At 48.5% G+C, this 15,800-nt stretch overlaps 1 protein-coding gene across 1 annotated transcript; it reads left to right on the top strand.

Moving 5' to 3' along the window:
• Nucleotides 1–4,529: 4,529 nt before the first annotated feature.
• LOC119338460 (acyl transferase 7-like) lies at nt 4,530–6,396 on the top strand. Its single transcript, XM_037610793.1, has 2 exons — nt 4,530–5,096; nt 5,236–6,396. Exons 1-2 carry the CDS (start codon nt 4,644–4,646, stop codon nt 6,076–6,078), a joined length of 1,296 nt encoding a protein of 431 aa, XP_037466690.1. The 5' UTR covers nt 4,530–4,643; the 3' UTR covers nt 6,079–6,396.
• The last annotated feature ends 9,404 nt before the right edge of the window (nt 6,397–15,800 follow it).

Genomic DNA, 15,800 nt, shown 5'->3' with positions numbered 1-15,800 from the left:
TTCACTAGTGCTATCTTCACTAGGGATTTCAACAATAACTTTCTCAAATTCAGACATGATAACAACTTCAAGCAAGCAAACAAAAATGTTTTATGTGTTTTTGTAAAATTGTTTTAGAAGTGGGGGAGATGAAAAAGAGAGGCGAATGGACAATCAAAGTAATAACAAGTAGATGATAGTTTATGCGAAGGTACTTGATAGATTTTGGTGATTTCTCTCCGGCAACGGTGCCAGAAATTCTTCCTACTACCTGTGAGCCACGTTTGGATTTTCTTGAAGAGGAGAGGATGATGCAGTACAGTAGAGATAAGTTTTTCCCTCGGCTAAGAACCAATATTATCAATCCAGTAGGAGAACCACGTGAAATCTCGTTAACAATACCTACACACAAAAGAGGAAATACTTGCACCCAACGCGATCAAGGGGGTTGTCAATCCCGTTGGCGGTTATTTGCAAGGATCAAATCTCGTAGTGACAGATAGATAAAATAAAATACAAAATAAAATAATGGTAAATCAATTGCAGCAAGATATTTTTGAAATTTACATATGATAAAACTAGACTCGGGGGCCATAGTTTTCATTAAAGGCTTCTCTCTGGAAGAAAAAGCATACGGTGGGTGAACAAATTACTATTAGCAATTGATATAAAAGCGCATAGTTACGAAAATATCCAGGACAATGATCATGTATATAGGCATCACGTTCAAGACCAGCAGACCGACTCATGCCTGCATCTATTACTATTACTCCACCCATTGACGGATGTCCAGCATGCATCTAGGGTATTAAGTTCATGAAAAACGAAGTAACACCTTAAGCAAGATGATATGATATAGACAAAGTAAATCCAACCAATATGAATAAACCCCGTCGTTTCCCCCTTAATGGCAACAATACAAATATGTGTCTTGTCTGCTACTTTGTCACTGGGATATAGAGCACCGCAAGATTGAACCCATTACAAAGCACCTCTCCCATTGCAAGACAAATCAACCTAGTTGGCCAAACCAAACAGATAGATTAGAGAGAAATACAAAGCTATAATAATCATGCATAAAAGAATTCAGAGAAGACTTAATTAATATTAATGAATAATCTAGTTATAAACCCACAATTCATCGGATCCCAACAAACGCACCGCAAAAGAAGATTACATCGAATAGAACTCCAAGAACATCGAGGAGAACATTGCATTGAAGATCAAAGAGAGAGGAGAAGCCATCTAGCTACTAGCTATGGACCCGTAGGTCAGTGGTAAACTACTCACTCATCATTAGAAGGGTAGCAAAGTTGACGTAGAATCCCTCCGTGATCGATTTCCCCTCCGGCGGAGTACCGGAAAAGGCCTCTAGATAGGATCACGGAAGAACAGAAACTTGTGGCGGCGAAAAAAGTATTTCGGGTGGCTGTCTATTGGTTTCTCGATATTAGAAAATTTATAGAGGTGTAATCAGGTCAGACGGAGCCACGAGGGGCCCACAAGGTATCAAGGCTCGCTTACCCCCTAGGCGCACCCTGTTGCCTTATCGTCTCCTCATTTGCCTTGTGATCTCCTTCCAAAGCTTCTAAGGTCTCTCTTGTCTAGAAAAAAATTGTCAAAAAGTTTCGTAGCATTTGCACTTCGCTTGGTACTAATTTCTTGAAAAACCAAAAACAGGCAAAAAATAGCAACTAGCACTTGGCACTAGGTTAATAGGTTAGTTTCAGAAAATGATATACAATTGCATATTAAACATCCAAGATTGATACTATAATAGCATGGAACAATAAAAAAATATAGATACACAACTCTAACCAATCCCCTAAAAATAAAGGAGGATCAGGTGGAGTAAACCCTTAGAGGAGTATTTTTACTCCACTAAGATTTGGCCGAACCTAGCCGATCCCTTAAATATAACAAAGTAATTTTTTTTCTAAACTTGTGCAATTCTAGTATGCATTCTAACTAGATATTAGCACACATATAGAAACTAAACATAAATACGAATATTTAAGCAAATCATGAATACAATCTACAAACCAAATTATTCAAATTTAAACACACCGAATTGTCCAAGTGTAGCAAATAACATGTGAAAGGACAACTAGGAAGCCTATGAAGTTGCCAATGATGTTCAATAAGATCTTCTTGGAGCTGAGCATCAACTTGTCATTTCTCGATCATGTGATGCTCATCAAGGAATGCCAGGATTCTATTTGTACCATACTCTAGCTCAATGGGAATCCCTTTGGTGATGCACCGAAAGCTCCCAGACATAACTCTCTCGACTTCAATGATCATGTGCAATATGATGCAACAAGTCATGATCTGTCATAGAACCTTGGAGCTCTAGTACTCGGCAGGGCCATGAACAATTGCAATGCGCTTCTGAAGCACACTGAAGGCTCTCTTCACATCTTTCCTAGCATCTTCTCGAAATTGGGCCAAACGAATATTTTTGTTACCTTTTGGATGCAGAATTATTTTGACTAATGTAGCCCATGGTAGATAGATGCCATCCGCAAGGTAGTAACCCATCGAGTAGTTGTGCCCATTCACCGAGTAGTTGCAAGCAGGAGCATCTCCTATAATAAGACTATAAATCAATGGTGACCCCGTTAGCACATTCAAGTCATTATGAGAGCCAGGGAAACCAAAGAATGAATGCCATATCCAAAGATCTTTTGTTGCAACTACCTCAAGAATGATTGTTGGATCATTGCAGTGGCCTTTCTGCTGGCCCTTCCACCCTGCACGACAATTCTTCCATGTCCAGTGCATACCGTCAAGTGATCCAAGCATCCCTGACCATCCTCTTACTTGACTCTTTGTCATCAGCATTTGGGTGTCCCCCTCGTCGGGTGCCCTCAAATAGTCAGGTTCAAAGACATGGATCACTGCTTTAGTAAACCTTCGAAGAGCCTCCAAGATTGTGTCTTCACCAATGCGGACATAGTTGTCAAATGGCATCGGTCGAACACCCATATGCCAATACTCGAATAGCCGCAATGCACTTCATCGGAGGGCTTGCACTTACCTCTCCACTTGCATTTCTTCGGAGCTTGAACCAGCCATCATAATTCTCAATGGCTTTTGCAATGGTCAGAAAAAGACTTATGTGCATCCGAAAGCGTCGATGGAAGTACTTCTCCGGATAAGTTGGATTGGGAGCAAAGTAGTCTCTCATGATTTTGGCATGACCCTCCACTCTATCATGGTTGATGTGTATGCAGGCAAACTGCGATCCTCTTCTAGGCCGCCGAACAACATCATTGAAAATCATGCCTAAAACGGTTTCAAAGTCTTCGTCTTATTCTTCCTCTTTGGATGACGACGAATCCTCCAAGACTATCTCCCTCAACCTCTTCATCTACAATTCAAACGACTTGGTTCAATCCAAATGACACGGTTAAAAAACATACAAAAAAACTCAACTAGACAAACCGTCGAACACTTGCGGTGCGATGGTGGTGCACCGGCCGACCAACGTCGTTTAGACCAAACCAGTGAGCGGTGATGCGTGGGAATGACCTGCAGCGGTGTGCAAGCAAGGTCAGATGCGACAACCGACAAAAAGGAAGAAGATTCGAAGCAATCTGACGAATCGGCTCTGGTGACAGTGACGGTGTTTCACCTTGATTCCGGCGACGACGATGGGGGCCAAACAGGCTCAGTGTTGGGGGCCAAGGGAGGCAAGAGGTAGCGGCAGGGCCAGCGAGAGGTGCGCAGTGGCGAGCAGTGAGGCGAGTGAGAGGCTCCGTTTTTTACTCCGAGCAGTAGCAGCCGAGTAAATATAGGGACAGGATAGGCGATGGAGGATAATTTTTACTCCACTAACCCTTTTAGGGATCGACTAGATGCTGGCTAGGCTGGTCGTAATGGGAGTATCATATATGGTATCATGCATGCCAACTAGACTTTTTGGATGATGTGGCACACAATTAAATGAGAAAAGAGAGGGCGTGGTATCATATCAGGATACCGTATCATATTAAATGTTGTACTAGTTTGTTTCATGTATGGCAATTAATAAGACAACCTAAGATGCTAACTTATGATACTATGCATTACGGAGGTAGTATCATATAGTAGTATCATATGCATGATACTAGAATATGATACTCTCCATTACAACCAGCCTTACAGAAGTAAAACCGACTTTTTACTCCTCCGAACGGGGATTGGTCCAAGACACTCTATCCAATATACTATACTGCATGTGCCATCATGGCAACAAAATACCCACATAAATGAGTTAATTAGCAAATAATACAGAATCAGACTACCAAAAGGCCCACCAAAACACAATATTATTAAAAAAATCTATCCATCCCATAATATAACACATTATTACATTAAATATACTCACATATTAAATGTAATAACATCTAATATTTCTCATGTCAATTCGTAGTTCTACAAGGAAAATGGCTAAATCTGATTCCTCCATCTCTCTGATCGTGCGGTAGGCAATCCTTATCATATCCAGTCATCAACAACGCACAACGACTAGTCGTAGCGCACACACACATACAGCACTCGTATAAAAAACCAACAGCGGTCGCAGCTCTCTTTCCCAGGTGAGCCAGCCAGCGAGTGCGCCACCACCACAACCCAGATCTCCGCCTCGCCGGCTGGCCCCCCTCGCCCCCACAACCACCATGCGGAGCACGGGCCCGGCAACAACGGTGACGCGGGTGGCGCAGAGGGTCGTCGCCCCGTCGGCGCCCACGCCCGGGGGCGAGCTCCCGCTCTCCTGGCTCGACCGCTACCCCACGCAGCGCGCGCTCATCGAGTCCCTCCACGTCTTCAAGGGCCGCGCCGGCGACGACGCCGCCGAGTCCCCGGTCAAGGTCATCGAGCGCGCCCTGGCCGCCGCGCTCGTGAGCTACTACCCCATCGCCGGCCGGCTCGCGCTGTCCGACGGCGGCGAGCTGGTCGTGGACTGTACCGGCGAGGGCGTGTGGTTCGTGGAGGCCACCGCGAGCTGCACCCTGGAGGAGGTGGACTACCTCGAGTACCCGCTCATGGTGCCCAAGGACGAGCTGCTGCCGCAACCCACCTACCCCGCCTCCGACCCCCTCGCCGAGGACTCCGTAATCCTTCTAGTCCAGGTAATAATTTAGCAAGACTGCAGAAAAATCCCCATTTTTGGTCCGGCCGGCGTGCGTGTGTTCTGGAACCTTTGGTTCTTCCAAGTCAACGGCATGGGTTGCAATGGCGCTTAATTGCTCGGCCCATTCCCCAATGCAGGTCACGCAGTTCGCGTGCGGCGGCTTCGTGGTCGGGTTCCGGTTCAGCCACGCCGTCGCGGACGGCCCCGGCGCGGCGCAGTTCATGTCGGCGATGGGCGAGATCGCGCGCGGGCGCGCCGCGCCGTCGCTGACGCCGGCGTGGGGCCGCGAGGCGATCCCGAGCCCGCCGGCCGCGTCCGTGGGCCCGCTCCCGGTCCCGACGGAGCTCCGGCTGCAGTATCTGGCCATGGACATCTCCACCGACTACATCGACCACTTCAAGGCCCGGTTCCTGGAGGAGACGGGGCACCGGTGCAGCGCGTTCGAGGTGCTGATCGCCAAGGCGTGGCAGGCCCGCACCCGCGCCGCCGGGTTCGCGAGGGGCTCCCCCGTGCACGTGTGCTTCGCCATGAACGCGCGGCCGGCGCTCCGCCCCCGCGCGCTGCCCGACGGGTTCTACGGCAACTGCTACTACATCATGCGCGTGTCGGCGCCGGCGGAGGCCGTGTCGGACGCGCCGCTGAACGACGTGGTCCGGCTGATCCGCGAGGGCAAGAAGCGGCTCCCGTCCGAGTTCGCGCGGTGGAGCCGCGGGGAGATGGGCGACGGCGGGGACCCGTACCGCATCACGTCCGACTACCGGACGCTGCTGGTGTCGGACTGGTCGCGGCTGGGGTTCGCGGAGGTGGACTACGGTTGGGGCGCCCCCGTGCACGTGGTGCCCCTCACCAACCTGGACTACATCGCGACGTGCATCCTGGTCCGCCCCTCCGCGCACAAGCCCGGCGCGCGCCTCATCACCCAGTGCGTCGCCGCCGACGGCGTCGACGCCTTCCACCGGGACATGATGCGCCTCGACTGATTGGTCCACCACACGATCAGTTGCAGCAGGTGCCGTTGCCAACGGCCAGTAGTTGTCGGCCGGAGAGCAGAGGAGAATATTCTACTGCAACACCACGATACATACATAAAATACGTGTTGTAATGTTTGATTTATTCGTTCCATTCGATTAAATTCGTTTTGCCATTTATAGGAGTACATGATGCGAAGTTGTTGCTTGTGATTCGGGTTGTGAATGTGAAAGAAGAGCTGTAACGATCGAGACATCGAGTTGGTGGGGAGCCACTGTCTCCTCCTGCCTAAGCAAAGCGCAGGAGTAAGTAAGCAAGTTGTTTGTCACTTGGCACCGGCTTCATCTATGTCGTGCGGTGCGTTGCGTACCAGTCAGGCCATCGCAATCTTGGTTTGTTAAGCCCCAAGTAGGCACAACAGAAGCGGTAGCGTGCGTGGCCTCTCTCGCGGGGTTAAAAGGTGTTCTTTGCTTCTGGAGGGGTTTGAACTTGATCTCACTTGCTTTTTGGTGCGCCTGGCGTGACGAAGATTAGAAGGCGTGCGTGTGCTGGTTTGTTCGGCGATTCGGTTCGGTGGTTGGACAAAGAAGAGGGCAAATTTGACCATTTTGACCTATGAACGAAATCAATTCACGGAATGAACTGACCGTGAAATTATTTCACAGCCCTAACCTTTTTGTGTAGCGCCCGTCACGACGGTGCCACACCCTACTGTGCAGCGCCTAGCAAGGGGGCGTTGCACACCAGTCCACCGTGGCAGCCCCTGGGCCCGCACCCAGCAGTGCAACGCCTCCACGCTAGGCGCCACACATGTATTGTGCAGCGCCCAGCGCTTAGGCGCTGCACGGTGACTTAGACGCCAGCCGCCCGCTCCCCCTCCCCCACCCCACCCATTTGTTCGGTTTTGAAGTAACAGAAGCAGCGGCGCGGCGGGTTCCTCCTCTCCCCCTCTCAATCCCCTCTCCCAAATCCTTCAGATCCGACGATTTGGTCGGTGCATTTCTTCACCAATCCATCCTAGAAGGTACTCTCTTCCGATCCCCTTCTTTCTATCCATAGAAAATATGATATTTTGAAGATTTGGGGAATCCTTGTTTGATTAGATTATATTTGAATCTTGCATGTATTAGAACTTTGCATGTATTGATTTGTTTGATTGATTTGGGGAACCCTTGTTTGTTTGATTTGTGGAACCCTAGTTTAGTTTATGGAAGAGTTATTTTTATGAAGTAGGCATAGTTTATGGAAAAGTTATTTGTATGAAGTAGGCCTAGTTATTTGTGGAACCCTTTTTTGTTAGTTATGTTTGATTTGATATGGTTGGATACATAGATTGGTATGGTTTCATCTAGTAGGCCTACTTTAGTTTTTTTGTATTCAAAAGATAATCGTGTTGACAAGAAAACTTTCTTGCAAATTGCTAGGATGGTTTGGCTTCTCAATGATCATTGGGATCTACAACACCGGTCGTACGCTATGTCGGTGAAGCAACAAGTAATAATGAAAGTTGCCAGTGTTATGAATTTCGTGTTTTTTTTCAAACACATACCCCCCATATGTAATGATTTGTTTGTTTGCTTGTAGGAGCTTGCACCTCTGAAGCTTCGGGCTCACGGGTCAACCTTGGGTGGATGCGCTATGATGAGCGGTACACGCCGTATGTTAGGGAGACAGGACTTCTCCCTTTCATTCAGTTGGTCAGCAGGTCGACGCCACCCAACAATGCTCCAGCACTCACCGCGCTTATTGATCATTGGAGGCCGGAGACACACACTTTCCATCTTCGGACCGGGGAGATGACCTTGACGCTCCAGGATATAGCTATGATCACCGGTCTTCCTATCGATGGGAAACCTCTATGTATGAGCACCAATTCTGATGGGTGGCGCGAGCAAATGCTTGCCCTTATCGGTATGGTTCCTCCGGAGCCGCGGGAACCAGAAGTAGAAGGCAAGAAGAAGGAAAGAGTCGCAGACGGTGCTACTTTCACGTGGATTGTATCGAACTTCAGTAATTGCCCTGAGGATGCTAATGAGGACACAGTGAAGACATATGCTCGTGTCTACATGTGGTACGTGATATCCAGGAGTATGTTTGCTGATGGCACAGGCAAGAATGCTCCATGGTTGTGGCTCAAGGCGTTGACCGTCTTCGATAGCAAATGGAGTTGGGGTTCGGCGACACTGGCTTACTTGTATAGACATGTATGAAGTTGTTTCTGTTTCAATTCATTGGTACATTATGAATGCGATCTTGCTATTAATTCAACCATGTTCTCTTTTATGTGCAGTTGGACGAAGCCTGTTGTAGGCTATCTGGAGGTATTGGTGGTTGTTTGCTCGCACTTTCCATATGGAGTTGGGAGCGTTTGCCGGTTGGACGACCGAAGACCGTGAAGTTGGAGGATTGGGACGAGAAAGACGACCCACTACGGATCCCCACTTGGGCTTACAAGTGGGATGTGTTAAATGAGATGACGGATGATCCCTCGGTCATGTACAAGCTGTACAGGAGCGAGATGGACGCGATCACGCCTGAGCAGGTGAATTGACATTGCATAAGTTATTATCATGCTTCCGTCGTAACTCGATATCAATTTTTCATTCTATCCAATTTTGTAGGTTGAATGGGAACCTTATGGAAAAGGAGAGAGTTTTGGGAACCCTATAGAGTTCAGGCTGAATCCGATGTGCACTAGGGATAGGGATCTCTGGCATATGCGGTGTCCACTCATATGCAACTGGGCGGTTGAGCTTCACATGCCACATCGGGTGTACCGTCAGTTTGGTTTGTTCATGCCACACCCGCCGGAGTTTGAGGACACGGATATAGTGCTACATGCATAAGATATAATCAACCTTGAGCAATTAGCAGCTTCTCGGCGGTTTCGATGATGCTAATATTATGTTTCTAACTTACAGGTTGGATAGGAAAAAGCAGCGGAAGATCAAGGATTGGGCCAAGCATCACAACAAGTATGTCATACAGTGGGCGCTTGCTTTGGAGCAAGCTAGGGCTGGAAAACGAGCCAAGCTTCATGAGCACTGCCCGATTGCGTTCAACAACTATCTCACATGGTTTCTAGGCGTCACCCGTGTGGAGGTATGCAAGCCGGCGTATGATGATAAGATTTTGGAAGAACCCACCGTCTTTGATGAGGTAGCCCAGCACCAGTACAACGCATTAGTCAGGAAAGGCAACTCCGTGATCCCTGCAGGGCCAATGATGAACTTTGTGGTATGTGCCCTTTTTGCTTTTCAATTCGCAATATTCACATCTTCACTTGCCTAACACATTAATGCCTTTTCTGTTCATAGCGTGCCCAGATCAAGAAAGCAGCTGATGAGACCGACACTATTCTGGAAACAACCCCGGCTGGCAAAAGCGATGGGGAAGGTGCACTTCGAGCATTCATTAAGGTTCACATCTCCTTCAAACTAGCACTTAACATGTGTTGCTACGTTCGATGTCTCATTCACTTGTTCATGTTGCAGCGCCAGGGCCAAAAGTTAAGGAGGCTGTCAAACCTTTTCGGTTGTCGTGACCCCGAGTATGTATCACCAGAACGTTCTAGGTCGGCGACACCATCAGATCCAACTTCTAGCCATGCTAATCCATTGGACGATGAGGATGTGGGTGTGGTCACCCAAGATGTGGGTGTGCTCACCCAAGAGGTATGGCCTGAGGTTATATATCCAATTGTTGATGCATTGCTAACTATATTCTCACACACGGTCTTTCCATATCTTTTGTGGATGCATAGGTTCCTGATGATATGACCTTGGGGACCTACAAGGTTCGGTCTGCATACGAGTTAAAGCCTAGGATGGGAATCAACAAATACACACTTGAGGACTTCACCCAAAGAGGCAAAAGGACGGTCGGCACCTCGCGGATGGCGGCTTTGGACGACTATTTGGATGACGATGTGGATGACGTGGAGGAACCAGAGCCAGAGCCGGAGCGGGTTCGTCTCCCTAGGAAGGTGAAGAAGATACCCTCCAAGAGAGGGGGAGGAGCCAGCAAGCGCGGAAGGAACTAGTCGTCGTTCTCTTTTAGTAATGGTAGTAATGGTAGCTATGTTGGTGGTAATGTCGAACTTGTCGTGATGGTCATTCTATGTGTTGAACTCTATGTTGGTGGTAATGATTAACTTAAATCTCTCACCGCGCTTATTCTGTGATGCAACTATCTGTGATGCAAAACTGGAACAACAAGGAGCAACAGAACGGAGGAAAAGTTACAGACATGTGTGACGCCTAGCCTGGAGGCGCCACATACCACAGTGCAGCGCCTAGACAGGAGGCGTCACACACCACAGTGCAGCGCCTCCGTGCTAGGCGTTGCACTATGGAGTGTGACGCCTCCAGTCTAGGCGTTGCACAGGTCTGTAGCATGACACACATTCTGTTGCTCTCTGTATAGGTACAGACCTGTGCAGCGCCTAGACAGGAGGCGTCACACACCACAGTGCAGCGCCTCCGTGCTAGGCGTTGCACTATGGAGTGTGACGCCTCCAGTCTAGGCGCTGCACAGGTCTGTAGCATGACACACATTCTGTTGCTCTCTGTATAGGTACAGACCTGTGCAGCGCCTAGACAGGAGGCGTCACACACCACAGTGCAGCGCCTCCGTGCTAGGCGTTGCACGTGGACTTAGTGAATTTTTTAGCATGTGCAAACATAGTAAGATGATGTGAAGTAGGATTGATACATAGCAATCTAACAACTCTGAAGAGAATATATGCATGACACATAGTTCATAACACATAGTACTTCACGACACATAGTAGTTCTTACAACCAAATCGAGGAGGAGACATAGTAGTTCACGACACATAGTAGTTATTACAACCAAATTGAGGAGGAGACATAGTAGTTCACGACACATAGTAGTTCACAACCAAATCGAGGAGGAGACATAGTAGTTCACGACACATAGTAGTTCACAACCAAATCGAAGAGGAGACATAGTAGCTTTATTGCGTAGAGCAAGGCCCCTTTCCCTTCTTCTTCTTCCTCTCTTCTTCCTCTTCCTCCTCCCTTTTTCTTATGAGGTGAGCCTCCTTAACCACCCTTTCCATGAATATCTGATTGTCCCTCTCTTCTTTTTCAGCTGCAATTGCCCAAAGCTTCATGTTCTTTCTTGAAAATCCTTTAGACGCTTCTTCTGTGCCTCCTCACATTTCCTCACCAACACTGCCTCCCTAGCGCGCATCGCCATTGACGCTCTCTCTTCCCTCTTCATCTCCTTCTTGGGTCCATGTTGGCCTCACTTCTTGGGTCAAAAGAGGTTCAACAATTTCATCTCGCTTCAAGGGTGTGGGGCTACTAGCAACCAAAGGGGAGGGGTTCCGTTTCAAGTCCAAATGCAAACTTGAATCAACCTTCTTCGTTGCAAATAACTCAAGAGCATTGTCTAGTGATTCGGCAACCGTCTCCTTGTATGCAACCCAACGTTGCTCCGAGTTGACACGCATTGTCTTCCAACGGATGTGCATTCCAAAACCAACATTATGCCTTCCCTCCAACTGTATGATATCACTAGGGTCCGTCCAATTCAAATCTTCCCTAACTTGTTGCAAGAGCTCCGCATAGGTAGGACTACTATCAAACACCATGTCAACCTCATCCGGGTCCGGTTCTACATTGCCTTTCAAAAAGGCGTCCTTGTCCCCATGATGAACAAACACACATGTTCTTCCCATCCCTATAAGCATTCCAATAACACAAGGTAACATTGCTTACATGAGTACTAATACAAGGATTAACACGGAATAGAAACCCTAATATATATATCAAACAACAACCCTAACCCTAACCATAACCATAACCCTAGCCCTAAACCTAACCCTAGCACCAACATAAGAACACCCATAAGAATAACCCTAGCATACTAACAAAGCCTAACCATAGAAATTGGCAAACAAACATCTCACATTTCCATGCAAATCTCTAGATCCAAACAAAACTAGGGTTTCCCCAAACAAGCAACAAATGAGCAATGAGAACTTTACTTGGATCAAAACAAGGGGAATGGAGAATATTACCTTGAGGGAGGGTTTGACTTCGAAATCCACGGACAAATTCTTCAAATTTGCAAGATTTGGGAGAGGATTTGAGAGGGGGAGAGAGTGGGAGAGGGGGCAAAGCTCGGGGAGGAGAGTGGGAGAGTGTGTGGTGTGGGGGTGGGGGAGGGGGGGGGGCAGCCGAGTGGCTGGATAAGTCACAGTGCAGCGCCTAAACGCTAGGCGCTGCACTTAGAAGTGTGGCGCCCGAGCTTTAGGCGCTGCACATTACATGTGTGGCGCCTAGCGCGGAGGCGTTGCACTGCTGGGTGTGGGCCCAAGGGCTGCCACGGTGGACTGGTGTGCAACGCCCCCTTGCTAGGCGCTGCACAGTAGGGTGTGGCGCCGTCGTGGCGGGCGCTACACAAAAAGGTTAGGGCTGTGAAATAGTTTCACGGTCAGTTCATTCCGTGAATTGATTTCGTCCATAGGTCAAAATGGTCAAATTTGCCCTCTTCTTTGTCCAACCACCGAACCGAATCGCCGAACAAACCAGCACACGCACGCCTTCTAATCTTCGTCACGCCAGGCGCACCAAAAAGCAAGTGAGGTCAAGTTCAAACCCCTCCGTGCAGCGCCTAAGTCACCGTGCAGCGCCTAAGCGCTGGGCGGTGCACATTACATGTGTGGCGCCTAGCGCGAAGGCGTTGCACTGCTGGGTGCGGGCCCAGGGGCTGCCACGGTGGACTGGTGTGCAACGCCCCCTTGCTAGGCGCTGCACAGTAGGGTGTGGCGTCGTCGTGGCGGGCGCTACACAAAAGGTTAGGGCTGTGAAATAGTTTCACGGTCAGTTCATTCCGTGAATTGATTTCGTCCATAGATCAAAATGGTCAAATTTGCCAAAGAAGAGAACCATTGCTGGTGTTCCTTTCAAAAGTGCCTGGCTGGCTGGTACTGGTAGCATCTCTCGACTATGTGCTGTGTGACTTGCACAGGCTGCCCGGCTGCTGCTGCGTGCTGTGTCTCGTTTTGTTTGGCCAAGTTCGGCACAGCCAGCTTAAACCTCGCCTTTCTAGGCGCAAGAATTGACGGGTACCCAACTGCCCTCGGACGGCCCGTCTCTGTTGGTGCGGTGCGCATGTGCCTGCTCTGCTCAACAAAGACCGTCCATCTAAAAAAAAAACAGAAGAAAAAACAGAGCCCGCCGGGACGCGTGCGCGCTGTTGCCTTTCCCTGTGCCGTGTACTACTTGTCGTAGTGCAACGTTCGGCGACACGCGAGCGGCTTCCTTCAGAGAAACACGACGAACGTCACGTAATGCCACGCCCACTGGCCGGCCAGATGGTTCCGTTGAATTTCGGGTGGATCGCTCCAAGGTGTGCGGTACGTACAGCGGTAGCCGCGCCGGTAGGTAATCTTTTTTTTTTTTGGCATCGAAACTAGGACTTTATTTCAAAATCATTCGGTTACAATCTGCGCGTAGGCTAACAAGAAGGAAATCGGGACTCTGATCTAGCCAGCACTCCGTGCTTTCGATAGAGCATGCACGTTGTGCGCATGTATGAGACGGGCTGTTGAACTCCCTGCTAACATGGCGAACCGAAAAGGAAACAAAATTAAGGACTATATCGTCTAGTTCTCGTAGGATAGGCGCTGCAACCGAACGAGAATTGCCGCGCAAATTCCATTGGGTGACCAGCTCCATGCTATCGACCTCCATGATCACATGTGACATCCCGCGAAGCTGAGCAAAGATCACACCCTCCCGAAAGGCTAGCAGTTCAGCAATGAATGGATCTGAAACGCCATTGAGCGGCTTGCACCAAGCCCCAATGAAGGATAAATGGGACCGTGCGACACCACCCGCTCCGCCAGCTAGTCCCGCCTGCACCCTTGTGCGACGAACAGGTAACTCCAGCAAGGAAAGAGTTTCATGGATCCACTTGAGAGACTGGACGAGGTCATATCCAGCATGCTCATGAGTCCACTTGTTTCTGGAGGTCCATATGGCGTGCATGATTGTGATTATCTTGCATCTTGTATCATCTGTGAACATAGGATCCAACACAATATCACGCGCCCATGTTGATGGATGCAGCCAAGGTAGATGAAGATCAAATCGCTCCATGGCCGCAATCCAAAACTACTTCGCATGCGCACATGAAAAAAGTGCATGCATCAAGTCTTCATCCATTGCTTGACATACGTCACAGCGTCCGAGTGGTTTGATATATCGACGCTTCAAGGTCAAGGAGTCTGGCAATATGTCACGGAGAACTCTCCACCAGAAAACCCTGACTTTCGGCACCACATATAGTTTCCAAAGTGCAGACCAGAACTGTTTATTTGCGGATGAAGTATCCGTAATCGTCCCTTCCTCTAGAGAGCTCATCTCGTTGCGAGTCATTAGAGATCGACTGACAGTATAGTTGCCTGACTTTTCCAGTGCCCACGCCAAAGTGTCTTCCCCTCCCACTCTGTTCAAAGGAATGTTCAGAATGGCCTCGACATCTAGTAGGAGAAAATTTTGGCAGACAAGATCGACGTTCCAGTTTCTTGTATACTCATCGATCAATTCCGATACGTGCTCGAGAGGGGCAGCTCCGAGACGACCGACAGGTTTCATAGTAACAGTATTGGGTATCCAAGGATCGTTCCAAACCGACGTCGAGGAACCATCACCTATCCAATGGACCAGCCCAGTTTCCAAAGCTTTCCTGCCCGCAATGATCGCTCTCCAGGTCAAAGAAGAACTTTTAGGAATCGTTGCTTGCAGGAAACTTGTATGGGGGAAATATTTACCTTTCAAAACCTGAGCACAGAGAGAGCGGGGTTTGTAAGGAGGCGTGATAGAAGCGAGGGTCCCGATCTTTCGATGAGATGATAACTATCAATTTGGTGAAGATGACTTTGACGATCCGACTACAACATGCACGACGTTGCGCCTTAGCAATCGCTAAACCAATCTCTTGAGGTTATTAACCACGTCGGAGCACGATCAACCTGACCACGAAGGTCTATTCCTGCAAGCAATCGAAGAACGAGCAAGAATATGATAAAAGCAATCTGAATATTGCGAATATGTATGAAGTATTGATAAAGATGGGGATCCGTAAGCGGTCTTGGTCTGGTCGTTGGACACAAACGAAGTACATTAAGTTGTAATGGCTAACTTTTAACTAAACAAATCCCAAGGAAAAAGCTACTAGATGGATCTATTTATATAGGAGGAAGGGGTGGCGGCCAAGGAGGTGGGAGAACGTCCCAAGGCATCCTAAAACCAACCCTAGGTCGTACAAGGCTCATGGGCCCAAGTGGAGGTGATGCAACACCTTTGGACTTGTTGTTTGACTCGGATTCTGCTGCAGCGTCTGATTGTTTGGTCGATATCTCAACGCTCCGAATGAATTTGAAGGTGAATCCAATTGGGCTGGAAAGAGAACAAAATCTAGATTCCAACAAAAAAAGAATCACCCAATTCGGAGTCCGTGTGAAAAAGTTGTTGGCGTTTTGAGTCAGGTATGTCTGTGCGGTCCGAATCTGAATCCAGAACGTGAGAGACTTGGACTGTAACACCCGCGATGCGGCTATATCTCCCACGTGTCGAAGCACGACTTAGAGACATAACCGCATGGTGGTTTTGTCGCAAGAAGGGTCATCTTCACACAATCCCATGTAATGAACAAGAATGAGATAAAGAGAGTTGGTTTACAATCGCCACTTCAC

Source organism: Triticum dicoccoides, chromosome 7B (genome assembly GCF_002162155.2).
Source record: "Triticum dicoccoides isolate Atlit2015 ecotype Zavitan chromosome 7B, WEW_v2.0, whole genome shotgun sequence".
Taxonomy (NCBI): Eukaryota; Viridiplantae; Streptophyta; class Magnoliopsida; order Poales; family Poaceae; genus Triticum; species Triticum dicoccoides.
The sequence above is the reverse complement of the archived record's forward strand: the minus strand, read 5'-3'. Positions and strand labels throughout refer to the sequence as shown.

Coding starts and splice junctions, on each gene's coding strand:
- LOC119338460 (XM_037610793.1), top strand. CDS start 4,644: ATGCGGAGCACGGGCCCGGCAACAACGGTGACGCGGGTGGCGCAGAGG. Junction 5,097..5,235: donor CCGTAATCCTTCTAGTCCAG/GTAATAATTTAG, acceptor TCCCCAATGCAG/GTCACGCAGTTCGCGTGCGG.